We start from the raw sequence: 23,338 nt of genomic DNA on the forward strand, positions 1-23,338 counted from the left end.
TTAACCTCTGGGGGCAACAGCTAATAATTGTTTACGATCTGATTAGCTACTTGAGATACGAGAATGAGACTTGGAGTCTCTAAAAAAATGATATCGGTATATGAATACAGATATATCCTCATCAGATGGTAGGTGATGGGTTCCAAAATTGCCTGTTAGCCAGTGCGCTCCGCCTCAATTGCTCTCCACAAGGACTGTTTATCCGCATGCAACCAAAGTCTGTTCAAACATGATTGGTAAATACTACTCTGGCTACAAACAGAAACCGGACGGGTACTTTCTGTTATATTATTGTGTGTTTATGAATTCTAAGTAAAATATATTATAAACGTGTCAGATGTGTAGGTTGTAGTTCATAAAATAATGTAGGAATTGAGCCCGCAGCCACTGCCTCAACGACCTTCAGTCTTACATTTACATTGGGCGACTACTCTTACCACTGTGACACCGGCCGCCCCCAAACAGGTTTAAGAGTTCGAGTAGGTCCTTGCTTTCAATTATCTTTTGAATTCCAGCCTTCTTATAACAGCGTCTAGTCAATAGCTAAGAAGCGCTAGAAACTCAACATGTTTGCTGATGACTTGTTACTATATTTTAATAAACAGTAGTGTAACCCTACTTAAGGAGAGGTTGGCATTCAAGTACTTCCAACATTGTTTGATATTTAATATAAAATAGAAATACCTTAATTACATACCTTACAAAATATACATTGTAAAAATATGCATTATAAACTAACGAAAGCAGCAGTAGAAGAAGATGTGTTAAAACTAAGCATAAATAATCCAAAGTGAAACTCCCCTAAATAAAATAAATGATAATTATCCTGGCGATAAAAATGGACCAGTAGTAAACATTTTAAATATAGCCTAATAAAGAAATTTTATGTTTAAAATGACACAAAGATAGCACGGTAGTGGTTTAATTTAAATGAAAACAACAACATTTTTAGTCTTTTGTAATATATTATCACAACACCCACAGTAAAGCTTTCAAGATGATATTTGTGTGTTGTTGCCTTTTTGCATTGGATGAACTCTATTGGATAGCTGTATTAGGCTGTACCTATTAAACTGGCAACTCCCGTGTCGTTCCAGGATCATCCAAAGATTGAGTTATGTCTAACCATATTGCCACAGTCCATGCTAAGGTGCCACTGTTGCATTGAATCGCATCCAAGAAAACAAAAGTGGAATTTTCTGGAATCATCTGAGAGATGACACTCCTGCTCTTCATTAATAAACCAAAAAATACAGCATGGATTTTATGAGATGAACCATAATGGATACTGAGTTTAATCACATGAATCATTGCATACCTTGTCAGTTAATGGATATTGACTTAAAGTAACAGCTCATAATGGCCAATAAAGCACTGTTCTCCAGTACACAGGTCTCTTTTGTATCACTGAAACTTCATGAATTCATGTCCCAGAGACTTCTGTGGCGTAGGAATAACATTTTGGTGGAGTTTCTCCTTAAAACTTTTCTCTTTGCGTGTATCCTGGTTTTGCAAGATGAGCTTCTCTTCTCCTCCCTCACTACCACAGAGAGGGAACAGTTTAAAGGTTTTAACAGGAGACATCTTTCTGAATTAACCATTAAACTTTAGATGGGGGTGGGGGGGGGGCAGAAGTGTGCTGTGATTGCAGGTGCAGACACTGCCCCCCATAGTAATTTGGTGGCCAGTGCATCGTTTACATAAATATGACTGTAGACTAGTTAGACACACAGACGCTTTTTATACACCAAACACCACATTTAATCACAGGGTTTTGTTTGTTTCAGAGCGCAGCAGCAGCTCCCAGCCCTGTGATGGGCAACATGCCTCCGAATGACGCCATGCCAGGTGGTCCCATGCCCCCAGGCTTCTTCCAGGTATGACTTAACCCCTCTGTCACGGTCCTGTTCACTCCTCCGTCACCTCCAAAAACACACTTCTCTGTCTCTCCACCATTCATCCATCTGACTCTCCAAAAACAAATCATTTAAAGTTTAGGCAATATTATAATATTCTTTGGAATCCATGTCCAGCACTAGGAAAGGGTTTAGTTTGTGTTGAAGTTCAGTACATTTCTTTAATTCAGTCCTGTTTTAAAAAAGGATAATTTCCCCAACTGAGATAGCCACTCAACTCTAAATAAGACATGAAAACCACCAAAATTAGTTGTTTTGACTGGGGCTTTAAATGTGTTATTTAGCTTTTAAAAGATTGTGAATTTTTAAACTTACAGTTGATGAAAAAATCACCTAACTGTAAAAAAAAAAATGTATATGTATATAATATACCTGTATATAACTACATATATAATGTATAGTATTCATGTAAAACAAAAATAACATCAGCTGACATATCAGATTTTTGATAACCCTTAAAAGTCAGTATCTGCATCAAAAACCCATTTTCGGTCACAGTCTGGTAATTTAGTCTTTTACTCTAAAATCAATAATCAACTTTGATCAGATGACACCACAATTCCAATTCTCCCACTTGTTTTCCCACATTTTTACAAACTTCGTTTATTATTACACTCTCGATGTTTGCACCCGCCAGAGCCGCTGATTCTTACACCGTTCATTCATCGGTGGCTCGCTCTCGCTGGGCTCCTCTTCTGACCGTTTCGTGACTCAATCCCATATTCATCCGCTCTCCACTCCTTCCATCTCCATCGCCGTCTCTGACCTGTCTGGGCTCTGTGAAGGGAAATGTTTTTAGTGTGGGAGATGGCTGTCTGTGGAGTGGAGAGAATGAGACACACACAGATACATACACAACCACATACAGGCCTACATGCACACACTCACAAACAAACACACACTCACATCCTCCATGAGGCAGTGGTGTGATGGACAGCACTGGCATTTGGCAGGAGGCCCGATAAGGTGGTGGAGAAGAGTCGCAGAAAAAAAAGCGAGTGACACGAAGGAGAGAGGGAAGGATGGAGGGAGATGAAGAGGGGTGAGAAGAAGCAGAGAGAGAAATGTGAAAGATCAGTGGCACCAGGATTGTGACCCAGTGTTTGTTTCTGTGGCTACCTACCACTCCATTGTTTGCTTGCTTAGAGCGAGGCAATGTGCTGAGAGAACGGCGGCGGAGGTGGTGGGGGGGGGATTAGTGAGAGTACGACTGTGAATAAGCAAGGGGAAGGGTGGGGGAGAGAGGGTGAGGAGAGATGCATGGAAGTGCTATTTATAACATTGGTGGGGGAGTGAGATTGGGCGAGGGTTTGTGTGTGTGTGTGTGTGTCTGTCTCTGTGTGTGTGTGTGTGTGTGTGTGTGTGTGTGTGTCTGTGTGTGTTGTGTTCAAGGGACCTTATTGTAATGGAAAGCTTTGGTTGTTCGCTGCAAATATGGTTCATACTCATTGTTGGGGGCCGGGTATCATTTGAAATGTTTTCGATTCTAGGCCTGTTACGATACTGAGTTTCAGACCTAATCAATACCTTTCGTGTTACTATGAGAAATATGAATATGTTGTTCTCTTCATTTCATTCAAGAGGCCACATGTTCAAGCATATGTACAAGAACTTTTTCTGGACAGAGATTATGGCTGTAATGCCTGTTTTTCATTATCAATTTTTGTTTTAATCGATTAATTTCCCATAAAATGTGAAGCCACGGTGATGTCTTCAAATGTCTAGGTTTGGCTGATCAACAGTTACAAAAAAAAGCAATGAAAAGATGAAGGCACTGATCGTGATAAGAGCGGAAAAGAGACTGTTGCATAATGAGTTATTTATTAGGGGTCGTTAACCTCTTGTCCTCGGGTGAAATGTCGGCAATAACACAGCAGTGTGCCGGAGAAGCTCGGGGGGTTGCTTCGGTCGATACATTGTCACAGTGAATTCGGCTCACAGTTAGCTAGGGAAAAAAACTGCAACTTTAACTTGTTTTTGTCAGTATCATCTTTGTGGTTTGAAGTTGCCACTAGTGCCTGTCCTGCTGCTTCCTGTCCTGCTGCAAGGACCCTGTGGCAACACTGCCCCCGTGTGGTTGAGAGGAAAACTACACATAGTCCATTGACCTGAGGGGTCCCAAGGATCAGCCCTTTCATCAAAGCCACACATCAAGCAACCGAGCCAAAAAATGATGCTTAATATCGATTTCTGATCGCTTGTTTGGACTTGAAATTAAACCAAAACTGTTTTCCTGTTGAGCTTTGACTTTTTATTCTGTGTTTTCTGTTAAGGAGGTCATTATCTAACTGCAGATTTTAAAGAGATGTATCCATCTTATTGCCCCTCTTCTTCCTCCTCAACCTAAAGACTCTCCGCTGACCCCCCTCTGTCGTCCTCCTTTTTCTTATGATTTTTGATCGGGGTAATTCCTCCAGATGTAAAGCCCACTTTTGGGCCCTCCCCTCTCTGATATCGCTCTTCTTTCTTAAAGGGTCCACCCGGCTCTCAGCAGTCCCCCCACGCACAGCCCCCCCCACACAACCCCAGCAACCCCATGATGGGACCCCATGGCCAGGTAAGACGCAAACTCTTTCTCTCAAACACCCCTCTCTCTTTCATTCCCTCTAAATCCCCCCACACCCCTTGCCCACACGCAAGCTATTTTTCTTTCCATACACATCTCGCACACTTTCTTCTTCCTCTTCTACCCCGGAGCCCCCTTAGCTCTAGCCGTGTTCTGGCAAACTCCTCGTAGATGTCGGCCCCTCCGGTCCCCCTCAGCTCCTTAATGAAAGCCGAGCAACCAGAGGCAGCAGGGCCCGCTCCTCTCCAAGGCCCAGAATCGGCCGTCCCTGTGTGGGATGAATAATTCACTCCTTGCCCCACCCCCGGAGCAGCTTGTGGGGGGTTGCACACTTATCTCCTCCTCCACTCTTCACACACACACACACGCACACATGCATATACGCACACAGCATACTCCCCTCTGCTTACTTGTTCTTGCACCTTCTAAATAAAACAGGCTCTATGGACACGTCACATATACATACAAAGCACGTGGGTACACGTATGTACTCCAATTTTATACACAAAAAAGAGTTTTGAGTTACTCAAGTGTTTTCACTATATTCAGGCATAATAAATGTTCATTCTCAGTCAGCGTGTGTTTCAACACTTATCCAGAACAGTAGCTACAGATGCAACTGTGGAGTTAAAGCTTTTGCCCATTAACTGCGGCAGCCCGGCTCTTCATACTTGCGGTTTCTGGTTTCCGTCTTGTGTGCGAGAGAGTGTGGACATGCTTCCTCTAAGGCTTTTGGACGGTGTTGTTGGCCTGAGGTGTCTCTAACTATGCAGGCAGACCACAGGCCGAATCAGCTTACACCACAGTGAGAGCAGGCATAGTGTGCAGGGAGCTGTGTGAGCGCTGTCTTTACACACACACACACACACACACACACATACACACACACACACACACACACACACACACACACACACACACACACACACACAAATCCACACTTTGAGTGTGTGTTTAAGCAGGCATTGTTTAAAGTCATAACACACTGACTCGCTTAAGTGTATTTGTTTTGTTTCTAGGCGCATGTGTTGATGATCGTTCAGTGTCACCCTCCATTCTCACACCACACTGTGTCCATCTGTGTGTCTTCAGTACTACCCCCGTTTGAGTGCTCTTGGATTTATTAATAATGAAAATGTTTTTTTTTTTTTTCTGTGCCCACGTTTCCCGCCCTCAACCCCCACCCTTTCTTCCCCCTCTTTCCTCCATTCGTGTCTGCAGCCTTTCATGTCACCACGGTATCCAGGTGGACCGCGCCCTGCACTCCGAATGCCAAATCAGGTACTTAAGCAGACAGGGTCTTTTTTTGTTGCATTTTTGGTGAACAAGTCAAAGTATCTGTGTTGCAAAGTGTGAAAGTGAGTCAGTTTATTGACATGTTTCCATAATCCGTCTTCCCTCAGCCTCCAGGGGGAATCCCTGGATCTCAGCCTCTCCTGCCAAACAGTTTGGACCCCACAAGGCCGCAAGGTAAGGACTAGGATGGCTCTCGTAGTTGAAATTCCAACTTTTATAGTAGATGATGTGCCTATGATAGATGGCAACTCTACTCTCATTAATGATCAATCTTGAGTACATTTCCAACGAAACAATAACTTTTTTTCAGAAAATAACGATCTATCAGCAGGTCCTGAAAACCATTGGTTTCAGTTTCTTCCAAAACGGGCAATACTGATATATAAACATCAATCAATTATACACTTGTTAAATAATCGTAGGCCTTATCATTCCGAATCATTCATATATTTTTCAGACTTTGGCCGATTCAACTGTGAAAAGCGTATTAAGTTGCATTTTATGTGTCATTAAAAGTGTTTTATAAGTACAGAGGCCATGATCTTAATTAGCTGGACCGGATATCGGACGAATGAGGCAAATCCAGTCATTTCGTTGTTATTAATATCATACACAGCAATACAGTTACAGCGATCTAGTCACTTCAATTCTATGTTTGCAACAGCGGTTAGGGTTTCATATTACATTTTAAAATATCTTTACATTGAATTATTTTTGCTGCTTATGTACACTTTGTTTGTTAATAATAAGTATATTTATATCTGTGTTAAATTGTTACCTTTTTTTAAGGAGGCATAAATGTTTATATCAAGCCTGATGCCTTTACTCACATGGCAGGGTATAAAGTTCTTTCATTCAACAGTAGTATCGGATCGGTATTGGGTGTCGGCGATACGCTCAGCCCAGGTATCGGGATTAGATCGGAAAAATTAGATCGGCGCATCTCTTTTTAAAAGTGTTAAATTTAACTTTGTGAACCCTGTAGAAACCCTGAATAAGGATTAAGGCCCATCGAGGGGGCCTTCCAAATTTGAGTTTGTGTCAACAAAATAAAATAAAAAACCCAGAGGAATCAGTTTGTAATCATAAAAGATAAAGAAAAGCTGCCTCATACCGGAGAAACTTGAACCTACAAATATTTAGCATTTTTGTTTGACACATTACTTTAAACAAATAATCAATCATTAAAATGTTTGATTACATTTCTTTCAGCTGATAAATGGGTGAATGAACGGGTCATTTCAGGACGAAACTCCACCCAACAAATGTCTGTTGTTACCTATTTAGATTTTTGTACAGTTCTCTTTTCCTGTGTAGACTGAAGAGTTGTGGGTGTGTCTGGCTCAGTGAGGGGTCCGTGGTGATTTTAGCTGCAGATTACAGCTTCAGGAGCCAGCGGGTTACAACTAATGGGATTAGGATGAAGCTTTGTCTGCGACATGTCTTAACTCCTGACTTTAAGAGAGGAGCCATATGTGGATTTACACGAGCACCAGTGTGTTATGGGATGTGCGTGGCGGTCAGTTTGTGACTTTGTGGGTCTCTTCTTGCAGGACATCCTAATATGGGCGGACCGATGAGAATGAACCCTCCTCGAGGAATGCCCATGGGCCCCCAGGTATGACCAACCTGAAACCACAAAGGCAAACACACACACACACACTAATATATTATTCTTTCAGACACCAGTTGGTTTACAGGTTTACTCATCACTATGAGATATAAACGATACAATGGTTCACATTTTGCATATATCTATTAGGCCCTTTAAGGCTTTGCAAGTATCAGCAGGTGTATTTTTGTTACTGTTAAGAACTCTATTAGTGTAATTAAACTGTTTTGACATAGACTTCTTTGATACAGAAATATATATTACTGTGTATGTAGGTGTAGTTGCTCTTATAGGCTAAATTTGTTTCTGTTCTTAATTTGTAGTTTCTTTAGTACCCCATCAGAACAGTCCGCGGTCCATATTGGACCACATATCACCAAAATCAAACTGAATATTGTAAAGAATTAATAATGACTTCTTGTTGAATGTCATTTTTAAAGTTTTTAACTTTTTGCCTTTCAGAATTATGGAGGTATGAGGCCTCCTCCAAACTCCATGGGTGGCCCCATGCCAGGAATGAACATGTAAGTTAAACCTCATGCATGGAGTCAGAAAGAAGAACTTTATGTCTCAATGCAGGTCAATCTCTGCTTTCGCTGGATCTTCTACGAGTTTATTTATGTTGCCTTTTCTTTTTTCTGCCCCTAACATCTTTTCCTCTTTGTCATTTTCTCTCTTCCCTTTATTCTTCTCTTCTCTTCTTTCATTGTTTTGCCTCAGGGGTCCCGGAGGAAGAGGGCCTTGGCCAGGACCTAATGCTAACTCTGTGAGTCAGAAAGCCTGGACCTTTACACATGACCACATTAAGGTGTTGGGCAAAGAAAGAGGAAATAACCTTTGGTGCTGCGCCATTCGTTCCAACAGCCCAGCCAAACACAAACGTTATGCTTGTGATGTTCACATTTTGCATTAGCAGCTCAGAGAGTTGTTGATACTGCTCTGTAATTTGTTGCGTGTTACACAAAGATCAAGTGTCCATTAGTCAGTTTAATCAAGGGATGCTTGTGATCACTGTTCCTCTTTACCATGGATGTTTCCCTGAAGGACACTTAAAGGGATATTTACAGTACAAACTGTGGCATCAAAATAGTACTATAGAGTTGAAAGAACATGTATTTGCTGCAGTCTGAACATTTACAAGCTTTACAATCCGAACAGTTCTGCAATACGCATTACTTTTGTAAAGTGTTCCTCTTATTTTGTCCACCCTGTATAGATTCATATTGAGTATCCTCTGACCCTCACATCTGATTATCTGTTTCCTGTCTCCCCCTGCAGATAGCCTACTCCTCCTCATCTCCAGGAAACTACGTGGTGAGTTCAAATCTGTTCAAAAACAAGAGCAGCTCTCTCTGATACAGCCATGATTTAATTGCACTGGTTCTTCATGTTCTGATGAGTGCAATTTTAACCTCTATCACCGATGGTTCCCCAGGGTCCTCCAGGCGGAGGAGGTCCACCTGGAACTCCCATCATGCCCAGCCCAGGTGGTGCGTCACCTAACTATGACCCCAGCACTAACACTTGTGTCTGAAATAGATGTCCTTCTCATTTCTTTTCCTCACTAAAAAAGCATGAATTTACCCTCCCACCAAACAAGCACTATCAGTGTTCCCATTTCATTGTTTCATTTGTTTGATAAAATCATCATTAGTGATTAACATTATCTCTTTAATATCGCGCAACTAAATCATTTGTTTCCTTTTTTTCCCCAGATTCAACCAACTCCAGTGAAAACATCTATACAATGATGAACCCTATCGGACCGGGAGGCAACAGACCCAATGTGAGTCTCACATCCACTTGGTTATTTAATGAAAAAGCCCTGTAATGTTATTGAAATGTTTAACTTTCCAGGCTTGTAACTGTTTCAGACAGTGCAGATGGATTTCTGGCTTTAAATTATGGATGTTATTGCAATGATTCAAATTACACAACCTTTCCCACAAAAACTCAAATGGGGTTTCTAACCACATCACTGGGCAGCAGCACAAGTCAGCGTTGGAGAAACATATCACTGCCACACTGGGCTCAATAAGAATCGACTGGAAAGGAACCAGGAAGAATAAAGGAAATAATCCCTACTTCACCCCAAGCTGAAAAGACCACAGAGGTCAGTTGTGAAAAATAAAGCTGCAGTCATTTATAAAGTTTGCTCTACATCTTTTTGTCAGTTCCCTATGGGACCTGGGCCTGACGGGCCAATGGGAGCTATGGGAGCCATGGAGCCACACCACATGAACGGATCACTAGGTGGGTTTAAACACATTGTTGCTTGACAGATATGTCTACTGATAAAAGAGTGGTTTATTTTGGAGCACGTTTACCTTGTAAATCAATTGAACTATCTCTATTACTTCCTCAGGGTCTGGGGATATGGACGGGTTGCCAAAGGTGAGTAAAAATCTGATTTTCAATGAACTTCTCCTGTTTGTTTAGAATCTTCACTTTCTACACTTTAATGATTCTGATTACAAGATGCAGTCACATCACTTTTTTTTGCCCTCTGTTCCTCCAGAGCTCCCCTAATAACATGGGGGGCATGAACAACCCTCCTGGAACGCCGAGAGATGACGGCGAAATGGGCGGGAACTTCTTGAACCCATTCCAAAGCGAAAGTGTAAGTAGAGCGAGTGAATGGCATCTCACGTCCCCTAACAGTTACCCTTGACTTCATGACAAACCAGTGCAAGAATGCAAGCAGAGGGTTCGCCTGATCTCTCAATACGGATCTCCGACTATTGATAATGTTGCAGTAAAGTTTGTGTTTTGTCCCTGCTTTAATCATTATTTTTCTTTTTTTTTTTTTTAGCTGTAATTTACTTCATATTATTCGAGCAGAGAGGAGGTAGCAGTGTTAGCAATGCTTTCAACTGACACTACAGGCCCTACTTTGTTTCCCCAGTAATTAAAGAGGCGCGTACAAGAAGTGAAATAGTTTAAAAGTAGTTTGAAGTAGATGTCTTCACTATTCCATTATCATATTTCTCAGCAACTGGTGGAAGATCTACCAAAACCCCACAAGGTGAAATCAAAAAGGAGACCCAAGCTGAGATCAATCAGGTCCAGTCAATATAGACCTGTGATAACAAGATCCAACCCAAAACACAATTCGAACTGCCTTAAATAGAGGGAACACTAACAAGAGAAGAAGTGTGATGCACCCACGGCTAAAAAGACACATTTTATTGCTGTAAAGATTATGATGCACCATGTGATGATGATGAGAGTCCTCTCAGATTCATTTTGGTATTACATATAATTGCACACACAACAGGACCCTACTAGACCCACAGAGACGAAAAAAATTATTTGGACCAGATTTATCATCCAGATCATATCCGTCACAAGAAACCCAGCAGACCTGCGAAGACCTCTAGTATGTGCAGCACTAGTGCTTAAAGTCTTGGGACACACCACTATAGATTTAAAATGCAAAACTGAAGAGCACAACAGCGTGTTCGTTGTACGGATTAAAAATAGGGCTGTCATCTGATGTTCTGCTTGCATTGTAGCCGTTAACTAATCACTTTGAACTTCATTGTTTACCCTCTTTATCAGTCAACAGTTGATAGACTCAAATGTCTCATTTATGTTCCATTTATATTTATGGGCAATTTAGGCAAGAACAAAGTTGTTGCTAAAGTCTCCTGTGCACTACAGGTAGAGGGGCGTACTGTGTTCCTCACATTGTGTAAGATTGTGACGGTCTCTTACCCTCAGCCGGGAGAGCCACGGGGCGCACAGGCTGGACTTATGGTCCAGCTCTAATACCTTGATTCAACCAATCAGCGCTATAGCTGGGGATCATTAGAGATATTTTAAAATACATTGTGATATAACAACAAAGTATTACTTTTTCAGCTAAGTTTCTTAATGTTAACTAAATACAAGCTGTACACGATCTTTGACGACGTTAAACCCTCTAAAATGGGCAAAATAAATGTAAATACCTGGTTAATAAATTGGTAAACAGGGTTAGGAGACTGTTTCTCATGCTCTGTGCTTATCAAAACGTATTGATGTTCAATACCCAGCCCTAATCATGAGAAAAATCACTGAATTATTGCCGTATTGATTACTTGAATCAGGTGTATTAAGAGTCGGACCAGAACCTAAGTCTGTGCTTCCTCTAGCTTTGCAGGGCTGGGTCTGAGCGCCCTCTGGTGTTTACTTGTTGTCAGTGACATATCCACTCATCTGTGCCCTCCTCCCCCTTCCCTCTCTCTCTTTTCAGTATTCACCCAACATGACGATGAGTGTGTGATTTTATTTTTTTCCTTTTTTTTGTATTTTTCTTTATCTCCCGCCCCTCCCCCCCCTATTTTTGTACCCCTGCACCGGATTGTTTTTTTTTCCCCCTCTTCAATGCAATCCTTACTTCACCACGGATTGGACCACCCCTCCCCTCCTCACACATGCCCTCTGCCCCACCCACCCATACGGGATCCGCCATCCCCCCCAAACCCTCTTTTCCCTTCTCACCGGGGAACTCTTATGGCCACACAGCCTTCTGGGACAGCCCTTGAGCATGCTGGGACTCTAATTAAGACGGGCCCTCCTGGAGCATGCAAGATGGCCGCCGGTTTGAATAGGAAGCAGTCACAGAGCAACAGGAAGAGCCTCCTCTCTGACTCCGGCCCCAGCCTCCCTGGCTTCCTGTCAGGTTCTAGACAATGAGCGAGGGAAGGAGAACGAACAGAGAGAGAGAGAGAGAGAGAGGAGACTGGATAACACAGCCCTCCCATGAGGCCACAGCGTTGGGTCTTTTAGCAACTGCCTGGAAGTTTCTTAAACACAACTTTGGACTTTTTTTTTTTTTGTTGCTGTTCCTCCAGACGGATTCAGTTGAGGGTCGGCTGAAACGACCCTTTTGCCCCCCCACATTGTTCTCTGTGTGTACATTTTATGACAGAGGTGTTGTGATGATCAGTGAACCCCCCCCCCCTCCCCCCATTTTTTTGTGTATGTATTGTATCATTGCTATTTTTATTATTGTATTATTGTTATTAATGATATTGGTATGATCATTTTAAAATTAGGTTCTAATTTCTGTTGTTTTTAAGGGCACACTAATATGATAAAGACAGAACACGTGCACACAAATCGGAAATGATTTGCCGTGTAACATGTGGCTCTATGTGAGCACACTGCCCCCTGCAGGTAAGATTTTATCCATCACGGTACTGATTGGCCCATTTTATTTTGAAATCTTTCTCAAGAGTTTTAGCAAGCTTCTAAATTTTTAACTCCTTGTTCAATAATCCAAACCAGAAGAAGAAGAAGCGACTCCTGTTTTAGTAGCTTCCATGCAGTGAAATGCACAGCTCTATTTATTTATGTACTTTAAATTTGTCTTATGAATCATTGTTACTTTTTTTTTTAAAGTGTTATCCCTGGGTTTTGTTTTTTTGCAGAGCTAGTAGCAACAGTGTAAATATGCAGATCCAGTCAGCAGCATCTCCTCGTCTCTGTCTGACATTAGTACCCCTCTGTCCGAGCCCCGAAGGTGCCACTCATGCTGCTTCCACTAATGCTGCCCACTTAGGTTACTGTTCACTGCAACACGTGCGTAGGCTGCATTATCGTCTCTGCTGAACTGTAGTGAACACTTGGATTGTTTTTGCGTTTGCCGATGAGTCCTCAACACACTGTGATGTACGTCTGTGCTTTATGGGAATTTGCTTTTACACACCGGTCAGTTTAGCTTGCAGGCGTTGTGTCGTCATTCTCGCAGTGCTCCCTCCGAAAGGACTTCTGACTCTCTGCCGATTGGATCCTCTAGCGATTTTATGTCAGAGCAAAAGCAGGAAGTGGAAAGGTGTTGCTCTGTTGACTGTAACGAGTGGCCGCCCTCCCTTTGCTCATCTTGAAGAAAAACACCTCCGTCCTTCTCCCTCTTTTTCTCACCTTTCCAATGGGCCACACTCACACGCCACCCCTCTCTGATTTGTTTTGTACAACTCTCTCCATCTTTTGATTTTATTTTATTTTTTGTAAATACTGTAAAATGCATTTTGATATCATTGACATGTTTTGATATTTTCAAATCACAACAGTTGATCAGAAACGCGCTGATTCGGGGCGACTGTGTGTTCGTTCAGAGACGGTGTTTCTTTGACGACGAGAAACAGATACTGGAGCTGCTATAGACTATTAACGCTATTTCACCTCATCACAGACAGACGCTTTACTGTGCATCAGAGCTGTAGCGTCAAAGGAGGACGAGGTAGGACAATTTTGTAGTGAGTGTGTTTGAACGCCTTTTAGCTAACTCACTTTCACACACATTTCCTCGACGAATCTTTAAATTAAAACATGATGACCTCCCTCCTCTGCCTCTGCGGCCAAAAAGCCACAACAAAAACACACATTTTTCACCGTGTTTGACAGAGAATTCGCAAGAATCGAGCAAAAGAGGCCAGTCTTTTCCTAATAAAACTCCCACACACTGCGTTTAACTACCATCTTGACACAACTGAATCCGAAAAACAGGCCACACAGGACACTGGCTCTCAATCTGTCTCGCCAGGGACCAGAGTACAGACTTTACTATGAAGGATTTTTTTAAACTATTTAAAATGGGGCAGGGAGAAATGTTTTGGGAAAGTAGAGAGAGAAAAAAAAAATAACAGACAGGTTTGTTCTTATTACGAAGAGATAGAGAGAGTGCGGGAACAGACGTTTCCTCCCTTGTACTTTGAAATACTGTTGTATAAAATGCAGTCGAACTTCTCTCTATCTTTCTGTCCTGTAAGTAAAGCCGTCACAACGTTGATCATTTCTGTATTTCTATTGTGCTGATGTATAATACTGTAACATTCAGGGGTAGGGAGGGTTAAGAGAGGATTTTTTTTTTTGAGGGGAGTAAAGATTTTACTGTTCAGTTCCCTAATTTTTTTTTCCTCTTGATGACAAAGCAGTATTGAATATGAGGCAGTCTGTCCTTGGGGAGTTGCTTTGTATCTCATGTTAGGGTAGTTTCAGATCCTAAATGTCTCGTGTAGTAAAATGAGAGGTTCCTTCTTCGTACGTTTCTTTATATTGTAAAGTTTCTTTAGACAAAAAATGTTGCTTATTGGAGAAAAAAAGGTGGGGAAAATGCATTGATAATAAATGTCATTTTTATTTTATTTTATTTTTTTGGTTTTGATTTTCATCAAGCTGTCAGTCGTTTTTGCCTGTGTCCCCCTTGTTGTAGATACATATTAAAAACAAATAAAATGACTTCACTCCTTTTGCCATGAACATGCACTTCTTTCACTGGACTCATACAGCTATGCTTTAGCTTTTATTCTGCAGCTTCACAGGTGTCTTGTGGTGAGGATAATAAAACTGAGTCATTCCATTTCACAAACTTTAGAGCCCGAACTGTTCGAACTGCTATCAATAGAGTTTAGATCACTGGTTCCTGTGAAGTTATTACTCCTAGAGGTCAAGATCCCCGAGAGGTGGTGGGAAAATCCCTAAAAGCACATTTGCTTCCCAAAATGTATATTTTTTTCAGGGTTTCTAAAACATTTGGATTTTTCTGTTACAACTGGGGATTTTTACCATTTCAGACCTAAGAACTATTAGAAACATGCAATCCTTAGACATCTTCATTTGACTCTCAGCTCATAGGGATATGAGCTGTGAGGAGCAGTCAGCGAGCATAACTTGGCTTTAAAGGATAACAATTCAGAAAAGAAGTTTGGAACCATTTGATTGAAAATGTGTATACAGTCAAGGGTTTAAACATCCTTATATATGAAAAAAAAAGGATGAATCTTAATAGCTCTGTTTTGTTTGTGTGTGGTTTTTGTTTTTTTGCATTTCAGGCACATTTCCATCACATATATTGCTGATTAATTCTTTGTCAATCAACTAAATAATTAAGCGACTGAAAGAACGAGGTCGCGGGTACAAGCGGCCGAAATGTGTTTCCTCAGGAGGGTGGCTGGAGTCTCCCTTAGAGATAGGATGAGAAGTTCAGCATCCGTGAGGAACTCGGAGTAGAGCCGCTGCTCATTTGCGTTGAAAGGAGCCAGTTGAGGTGGTTCAGGATCATCTGGTAAGGATGAACCCCGGGCGCCTCCATAGGGAGGTGTTCCAGGCACGTCCAGCTGGGAGAAGGCCTCGGGGAAGACCCAGGACTAGGTGGAGAGATTAGATCTCCACACTGGCCTGGGAACGCCTCGGGATCCCCCAGTTAGAGCTGGTTAATGTGGCCCGGGAGAGAGAAGTTTGGGGTCCCCTACTAAAGCTGCTGCCCCCACCCCGGATAAGAGGTTGAAGATGAGACGAGATTCTTTCATCTCATGATCCTGTTCTCATCTGTTAGGGAACTCTTTAGAACAGTGAACTTACTTATGTCTTTAGGAATGCTCTTTTATTATGTGGCTGCTGTGGCCCAAGGCAAAGCAGGTTAGGGGTCCCTGCCTTACACACAAACTTTCAGAATATGTCATCAGTACTGAACCTAATAGAGGCACAAACATGACAAAAACCTTTCTTCTCAATCTTGTTTTATTTTTCATATTTTATGGGTTCGTTTTGCTCTTCGGTTACAGAAAAAAGTAACTGTAATCACATTAAAAAATGGGACTTTACAATGGTTTACCCAGCTGGAATTATGAGGCTTGGTGCCCCGTATTCAGGCTGCTGCTTGAACTTTATGCTTCATGTCAGATAACCACATCATGGAGGGATGAGGGCCTAGATGCTTTCTCCTCCTCCTCTGATCTGTTCAAGCTGTACTGAGTGGCGACGCAGTAACCTCCTGCTCCTCTCGCTGCAGCAGGAGGCAGGTGCAGCGACCAGGGAGGTGACAGAGGAGGCAGGCGGCAGTCGGGGGAGTAACGCTGGTCTCACAGAGGCTCTGGATGAAGAGGAGGGTGGAGGCAGAGACACCATGCTCCGGCTTTTGCAAGTGGAAACCTGAGTTGGAACCTGGAGGTGGGAGTCTGACTGGTTGACTAAGGGCGGGAGGTGAAGCAGGGGAGGAACCACCATGATGGATGGGAGGGTGTTCCTGCGAAGTTGGGAGTGAGGAGACAAACAGGCAGGAAGCTTATCAACACAGTTTTTCAGGGTCATGTTGTCCAACGTTGCACCTCCAGGTGTCAAACACCTCTTAGGGACCAGTCTGCCTGCGGTTGCCTGAGACGAGCTCATCTCTGTGAGGGAGTGGACGGACTGAGAAAGCCTCGGGAGAAAATCCTCACGGCAGCTGTTGTAACTCTCTCCTCCATATCTGTTATCCCTCCTTTGAAGCACACTCTCCTTCTTTTCCATCCTGGACTGATGAAAATGTGGCTGTTCATCTCCTCTCTCTCCTCTCTCCCTCCTTGAATCCTCTCTGCCCCCCTCATCCCGCAGGCTACTTTCCCTCATGCCCCCCTCGTAAGCCCGGTTCAAACAAGCCAGGTTGTTAATGGCCAGCCAGGGTTCAGATAACATTCTCTGTCTGGGCGGTGGAGTGATACACTGGCTCAACGGACTCTGCTCGCAGGAGGGATGTCTGCTGCCGCTGCTGCTGCTGCTGCTGCTGCTGCTGCTGCCGCTGCTACTTCCCCTTTTGCCTGATGAAAGTGAACAAGATAAGACGTTGAGCGAAAAGCATAGGAAGTGGTCAAGATGAAATGTGTCTCCTTTTGCATAGCCTATCTGTCCATCCTCTTCCTAAGGTTTCTTTCATTTTTAGGAGTTTTCTATATCGCCCCTCCCACGATCCTGATTTTGGGTTCTGTAGAAATATAACTGGCTTGATTCTACTTCGAAGCATGTTTTGAATACAGTAGGTTAAGTGCTTACACTGTGTGTGTTCACACTGGGAAGTATTCTTAAAATTAGAGATCCGATACAATTTTGAACTTCCCGATTACGTGATTACGATACCCGAACCTGCGCGTTGGCCGATGCTGAGTAACGTTCCGACATGTACTGTATGGATGTGCTATGATTGCTATCATTATCATTATAGGACTTTCTTTCATTATCTAGTTTGACAGTCAGTCATAAAAAGAAAAAGAACATTATAAGCCACTTTAAAGTACATTTTTTTAGTGGCTAAATTATTTGGTTTCAGATCAGTGCATAGACTTATACTGATACGATAGCAGCAGTTTAGGCAGTATCAGGGGCATTTCTGGTATTGGTATTGGAACAGCTCTACCTAAAACAATCAACAGACAATGTTACGCACAAAGAAAAATGATGAGCTGTGGATGATGAGGAAACAGCTACAGGGGGAAATTTTTTTTTGAATTTTCTCTTTTTAGTTTAATATAGCCAAAGCCTCAGTGTGATAGTCTGTGAACTACACATATTATGCATCATTCCCCTTTAGTATAACACAGTAAAGTATGTTCATTTCATGTCACTGCTACAAAAAAAACAGCATCATGAAGATTAGCATATAGCATTGACCTTTTTCAACAGAATTCCATTGCTAGGCAACAGCCTTGGTAACTTCCTGTCAGCTGATGTCATTCACATACACGACAACAGGAAACGAACTAGGACTGTTTTGGAATATTTATGTTTACATCTTTGAAAAGGTCCATACTATATACTATATAACTGCCAATACAGCATGGTATTAAGGAAACGCTTAAGAGCCTACTGCCTTGTCTACTAGCTGCTTAGGCACAGGGTTTCTATAAACTAAATGCTAACATTAGCATGCTAACATACTCTCAATTCAATTCAATTTTATTTATAGTGCCAAATCATAACAAAAGTCATCTCAGGACATTTTACAGAGTAGGTAAAGACCACACTCTATGACTTATTCATGATTTACATAGACCCAACAATTCCCCCGTAGAGTACGGTGGCAACGAAAACCTTCGCTATAACAGGCAGGAGAGACCCAGCTCTATGGAGGACGGAGATCTGTCTTGACACAATCATCTTAAAAATAACAACATAGCTAAGGGCTCGTAAGCCCTAGCTGTAAGTTTTATCAAAGAAGAAAGATTACTCTTAAATATGGGGACAGTGTCTGCCTCCCGAATAACACTTGGGAGTCGGTTCCACAGGAGAGGAGCTTGGGAGCTGAAGGCTCTGCCTCTGCCTCCCATTCTACTTTTGGAGACTCTAGGAACGACAAGTAGCCCTGCATTCTCAGAGCGCAGCGATCTAGTCAATGATGATGCTCATATTTAGCAGGTATAATGTTCGCCATGGTCACCATCTTAAGTAAGCGTGTTAGCATGCTAACATTCGCTAATTACCATTAAATAACAAGTACGGTTGGGGTCATGCCTATGTTCCACGGGTCCTATGTTCCCCGGTTGCATAAGCCTAGGCCTTCGCTGATTTAATTCATCATTTTGTTAGCATTAGGGATTACAGTTAGGGTCAGGGTAAGGGGGTAGTGCAAGGGTCTACATAGGCCATTTTACGGGTAAATTCGGCACTGATTGTGGAACAAATAACAGACCGGGGAACATAGGAACCTTTCTGCGAAAAGCGGGGAACATAGGTTCGCTCCCGTACAGTTCAGGCACACACAAAACTACAAATGTTCCCCCCGGAGCTGTAAACAGAAGCTCTGAAGAAAAAGTCAAGGGATCACCAAAGACCTTGAATGTCATAGACTCATGGCAATTCATCTGGTTGTCGTGATATTTCAGTCTGAATCAAAGTGGTGGACCAACCAACGTTACCATCGCAATAGCACAGCTAAAAAGAAATGCATTCATATACATGTGTTGTGCACAGTTTGTAAAGTGATTCATCTTAAATAGCCAGATGTTTCCCGGTCCATCGCTTCTTCCTCACATCTTTCCTCTGACAACATAATCTAACTTCATTTAAAGCTGCTCTTCTTAGTTTCAACGAGTTCAGTTCCTCCGCAGCAGAAGAATAATGTTGCTCGTTTCATTGTAATGCACCACCAGACTTGAGCTTCACCTCACCCTGACAACACATTTTCATCTTGTCTCCTCAGGAATGAGCACTCAGCTAATGATTTCAACCACCAGGAATTTATCCTCATCTGTCTAGACTTGCCTTTGTTAAACACTGCTCTGCTTTATCCTGGAGGGCCACAGCGTCTGCATACTGAGTACTGTTGATAATACTGATCTCAACATCAAGGTGGTAAAACCAGTGAACTTGTAAATGTTATATAGATCCAATGCTAAGGCCCAGTATGTTAAGATGAGCTAGGAATGATGAGTGGCTGAATGAGGATTCCCATTCACCAGTGTCCCTGGTTAGCGCAGGGCCATTCTGCTGGAATGAAAAGTGTCTTGGAGTTGCTCAGTTTAATGATGTTTCGATTTCTTTTCGTCTCACCACTTAAAGACGTTTTTGTCTACGTTGCCATGTTCTGATATCTTTTTTTTTTTAGCCCATTTACTACAAATTAGTCATGCCACTCATGCTTTTAGACATTCATGGTTTTGAATGTTCTTTTCTCATTTTCCTGGGAGCTAGTGTTTTAATTAATTTAAGTACATTGAGACATTTAACTAATCAATAGAAATGGGTAATCAACTGCAAAACTTTACACGCTCAGGAGCATTAATGATAATAATAATAACAAGAGGTGACTTGTACAAAAATAACCGTAAAACTCCTGCAGGCTGATGTAAAGTGTACTGTTACTGAACTAAAAATATGCATTGCACTGTCTTTACTCACTAGTTCCTCTGAAGTTAAAGATGTTTCCTCCCTCAGGTGAGTTGGGCGAGCCTGTCTTGAGGACGATGTCAGACGGGGACATGCATGAGACCGGCGAGGTGTCAGGAGATGGAGGAACATTCAGGTAACGCCTGGTCACTGGGCCTCCGTTCACACCCATCTCTGTGGCGATAATGATGATGTCACGACCCCTGGCCCGGCAGGACTCCATCACCACCTTAAGTACATCGTTTTGAGAGTCATTAAAAGTTTTCAGGATATCTGTAGGCAGGAAAAGCTTTTGAAACTAAAAACTTCTACTGAATAAGTTGAAAAATTGAAGTACTTTAGGTGATTATTTCGTCTATTGCTTTATACTTTTACTCTACTACATTTCAAGGGGAAATATTATACGTTTTACTCTACTACATTTATCTGACAGCAAATGTTTCTATTCCTTTTCAAATTAAGATTTTACATAGAAAACATATGATCAGTTTATAAACTATGATGAGTTATAAATAAAAGTTCCTAAAAGTTACTTTTAATAAGCTCCACCTTGAAATACTACTAAATTAAAACACCCATAACGCATAATTGATGATAATCACTATGCCCCTAAACACCACTGGATAAAGCTTGAACAAACCATTGTAGAGATGTTCTAATTAACACAGACACACCTTTATGCATAATTATAAAGAAGATACCTTCAGTGTCGGCTGGTGTTGTGCATTGAGGGCGTACACCAGTGCTGAGGCTCCGGAGCAGTCCTCCATGCTGGGGTCGGCTCCTGCAGCCAGCAGGATGGACGCCACCTGAGCCCCTGCTCGCTCCATACAGGCGTACATCAGAGGAGTGCGTCCGGCCTGGTCCTGTGCGTTTGGATCTGCCTGATTGGTACAGAGGAGGACAGTCAGGACAGTCAGAAGAGGACAACTCAAAAAGTTTGTATCCCATGAACTCTTAAGAACGGCCCGGTGTGAATTAGGTGTCAGTCAGTTTATCTTGTTTATCTTGTCTATCTAATTGTTGCTTTGGGGTTCTGGCTCTCCGGTGAGAACTTTTTGACACTCTTTGCACGGTCCTCCATGTAATGAATACTTATCTTGCCTCAGAGTACACTGTGTTGTGCTTGACAGTGCCATAATGTTCAGAAACACTTTGCGAGGTGGATGGAGGACACAACCAGAGCAGGAAACATCTGGCACCTGTTTACTATGCATTAAAAGCACTGTTTACCTCTCTTAGTACAGGTACATTTAATATGCATCAGAAATACATCTAAATCAATATACTGTTGAACTTCTGTGAAAGGTGCATGCTTTAGATTGCGTTTAAGCACACGTATTGTGAGTTGAAATGGGAATATTACTCACTGCAGACTGACCTTGTTCTGGAGCAGATAGGTGAGGAGTTTCACTGTCTCAGGCCCAGCAGGCTCCCCTTTCAGGGCCTTACAGGCAGCCAGGAGAGGGGTCTCTCCTCTGGGGTTGCGCCCGTTGACCTGAGCCCCACCTTCCACCAGCAGGCGGACCAGACGGAGCTTACAGGAGGCTGCTGCACTGATGAGGGGTCTGCAGTCCGACAGGGGGTCCCCCATGGCCTGGGTAAAGACAGACTATACTTCACGGACAAAGTTTAACTACGTCACAGTATTTAAATTTCAACACCTTTACTAACCGACCTGAACTGGATATCTTTCACCTATCATCAGGAGGAAGAGATACTAAATCTATAGACTTAAGGGTAACGACAATAATAAAATTATCCGGCAAAACAGCAAACCAAAATACATTATATGAAAGCATGATATGTCTGTTTTCTTGTTTACACTTTAAATAAAAGGTTTCTTACATCAAAAACAGATATAATTTATTGTTAGACAGTGTAGTCAAGTTATTTTAAATAAAGTATACACATTTAAAAGCTGCTAATGCTTAAAAAAGGACATGTACAGTATCCACAGGGTAGTTAATAGATGCATCCACAGTACAAACATTGAACTCACCTTAAAGTTCCTTCTTCAGTGCTTATTGACCTGTTCTTCTTCTACAAACAAGAAGAAAGCAGTCATCTTGAGTTTATTCCGATGATTTAATGTGGCCCTTGGATGAAGCGTCCTCATGCTGCTGGCCTGCAGCATACTGCAGCACATACTGTAAAGTGAGAGGATACTAACTTTCATCTGTGTCCCTCTGTAACGCCTCCGTCCTGATCTGTTTCCTACGCACCTGCTGGGTCGAGGGGCATTTCAGTCCCACAATGACTGTTCAAAGTTATAAACAGTTTAGAGCCCAAAATGTCACCTGTTGCAGTCACTGCGCTACAAAGACTCAGAGGCCCTTTGATATGAGTCAGCTTTGAACAGTTCTCATCTGCCTTGTGACCACCGTCTGTGTTCAAACACTGGCAGAGAGAGACAGATGAGACACACACACACACACACACCCACACACACACACACACACACACACACACACGCACACACACGCACACACACACACACACACACACACACACACACACACACACACACACGCGCTGCACACACACACGCACACAAAATTGTGATGCACTTGTCTTTTGTATTTTTCACTTTTTATATCTTTTGTTCTCTGCAAATCAATGAACAACTGCTCCATTAAATAAATACTGAATCTGTACTGAATGATTTCAAAATGGTAGGGAGAGAGACGGCTCTAAGCTCGTGGTAAACAACTCAGCAACCCTCAAATACAGGACGTGGATCACAACGCAATTAGCAACGCGCATAAGCAACAGGCAAGCATATATTAATCTAATTTTTCCTTCATCCTTAACATGCAAACGTGTCATGAACGGACATGAAAGAATGAGAATGCAAAATGTGAAATCATTTTTTCTCATGTGAAAGATTGAATTTCATATGTGCTTTTCAGGAGGCACAGAATAAACAGGGTAATAGAGTCAGTGTAGGTACAGTCCAACGTAAGATATGAAAGAGTGTTCCTGTTTTTACTGTAACTACATCAAGGAATCTGTGTGTGTGTGTGTGTGTGTGTGTGTGTGTGTGTGTGTGTGTGTGTGTGTGTGTGTGTGTGTGTGTGTGTGTGTGTGTTTGTATCCTTCTCATATCTCGAGAACCGCTCATCTGATCTACTTTGCACTCAGAGGGTGTACTGCTGGGGACCCAATGACGTGCATTGCCAGTTGGTGGCGCTATTACAATGAACTTTACAATTTGGTCTGTAACTTTTGAACAATAAATCTCAAAAGCAAAATTCTGAGACTGATTTTAAACCATTTCGAAATGTTTTTTTCTTCTTTACGTTTTTTAATAGTTTGGATTTT

General features: G+C 42.2%; 2 protein-coding genes across 4 annotated transcripts in view; one reads left to right on the forward strand and one right to left on the reverse strand.

Moving 5' to 3' along the window:
* Positions 1–14,586, forward strand: part of LOC310954515 (single-stranded DNA-binding protein 3) — a 37,757-nt gene extending 23,171 nt beyond the window's left edge. The window contains exons 5-18 of one of the 3 annotated variants that reach the window (XM_083924005.1): positions 1,788–1,877; positions 4,390–4,473; positions 5,704–5,763; positions 5,886–5,952; positions 7,332–7,396; positions 7,853–7,914; positions 8,111–8,156; positions 8,669–8,704; positions 8,826–8,880; positions 9,106–9,176; positions 9,565–9,643; positions 9,756–9,784; positions 9,909–10,010; positions 11,900–14,586. In XM_083924005.1, coding sequence (XP_083780131.1) covers positions 1,788–1,877; positions 4,390–4,473; positions 5,704–5,763; positions 5,886–5,952; positions 7,332–7,396; positions 7,853–7,914; positions 8,111–8,156; positions 8,669–8,704; positions 8,826–8,880; positions 9,106–9,176; positions 9,565–9,643; positions 9,756–9,784; positions 9,909–10,010; positions 11,900–12,070 — 1,017 coding nt within the window. In that variant the 3' untranslated portion in view covers positions 12,071–14,586. Of the gene's footprint in view, positions 1–1,787; positions 1,878–4,389; positions 4,474–5,703; positions 5,764–5,885; positions 5,953–7,331; positions 7,397–7,852; positions 7,915–8,110; positions 8,157–8,668; positions 8,705–8,825; positions 8,881–9,105; positions 9,177–9,564; positions 9,644–9,755; positions 9,785–9,908; positions 10,011–11,627 lie in introns of all 3 variants that reach the window. The other 2 variants (XM_083924003.1, XM_083924004.1) reach the window with 2 other exon arrangements.
* Positions 14,587–16,087: 1,501 nt separating this feature from the next.
* On the reverse strand, positions 16,088–21,608 carry LOC310954878 (ankyrin repeat domain-containing protein 34B; the record flags this gene model as incomplete). The annotated part of the gene is made up of 4 exons (XM_083924566.1): positions 16,088–16,922; positions 20,023–20,243; positions 20,716–20,898; positions 21,396–21,608. The coding sequence occupies 4 exons, from the start codon at positions 21,606–21,608 to the stop codon at positions 16,088–16,090; spliced, it is 1,452 nt and encodes a 483-aa protein (XP_083780692.1).
* Positions 21,609–23,338: the final 1,730 nt, after the last annotated feature.

Source organism: Echiichthys vipera (assembly GCF_963691815.1).
Source record: "Echiichthys vipera genome assembly, chromosome: 12".
Taxonomy (NCBI): Eukaryota; Metazoa; Chordata; class Actinopteri; order Perciformes; family Trachinidae; genus Echiichthys; species Echiichthys vipera.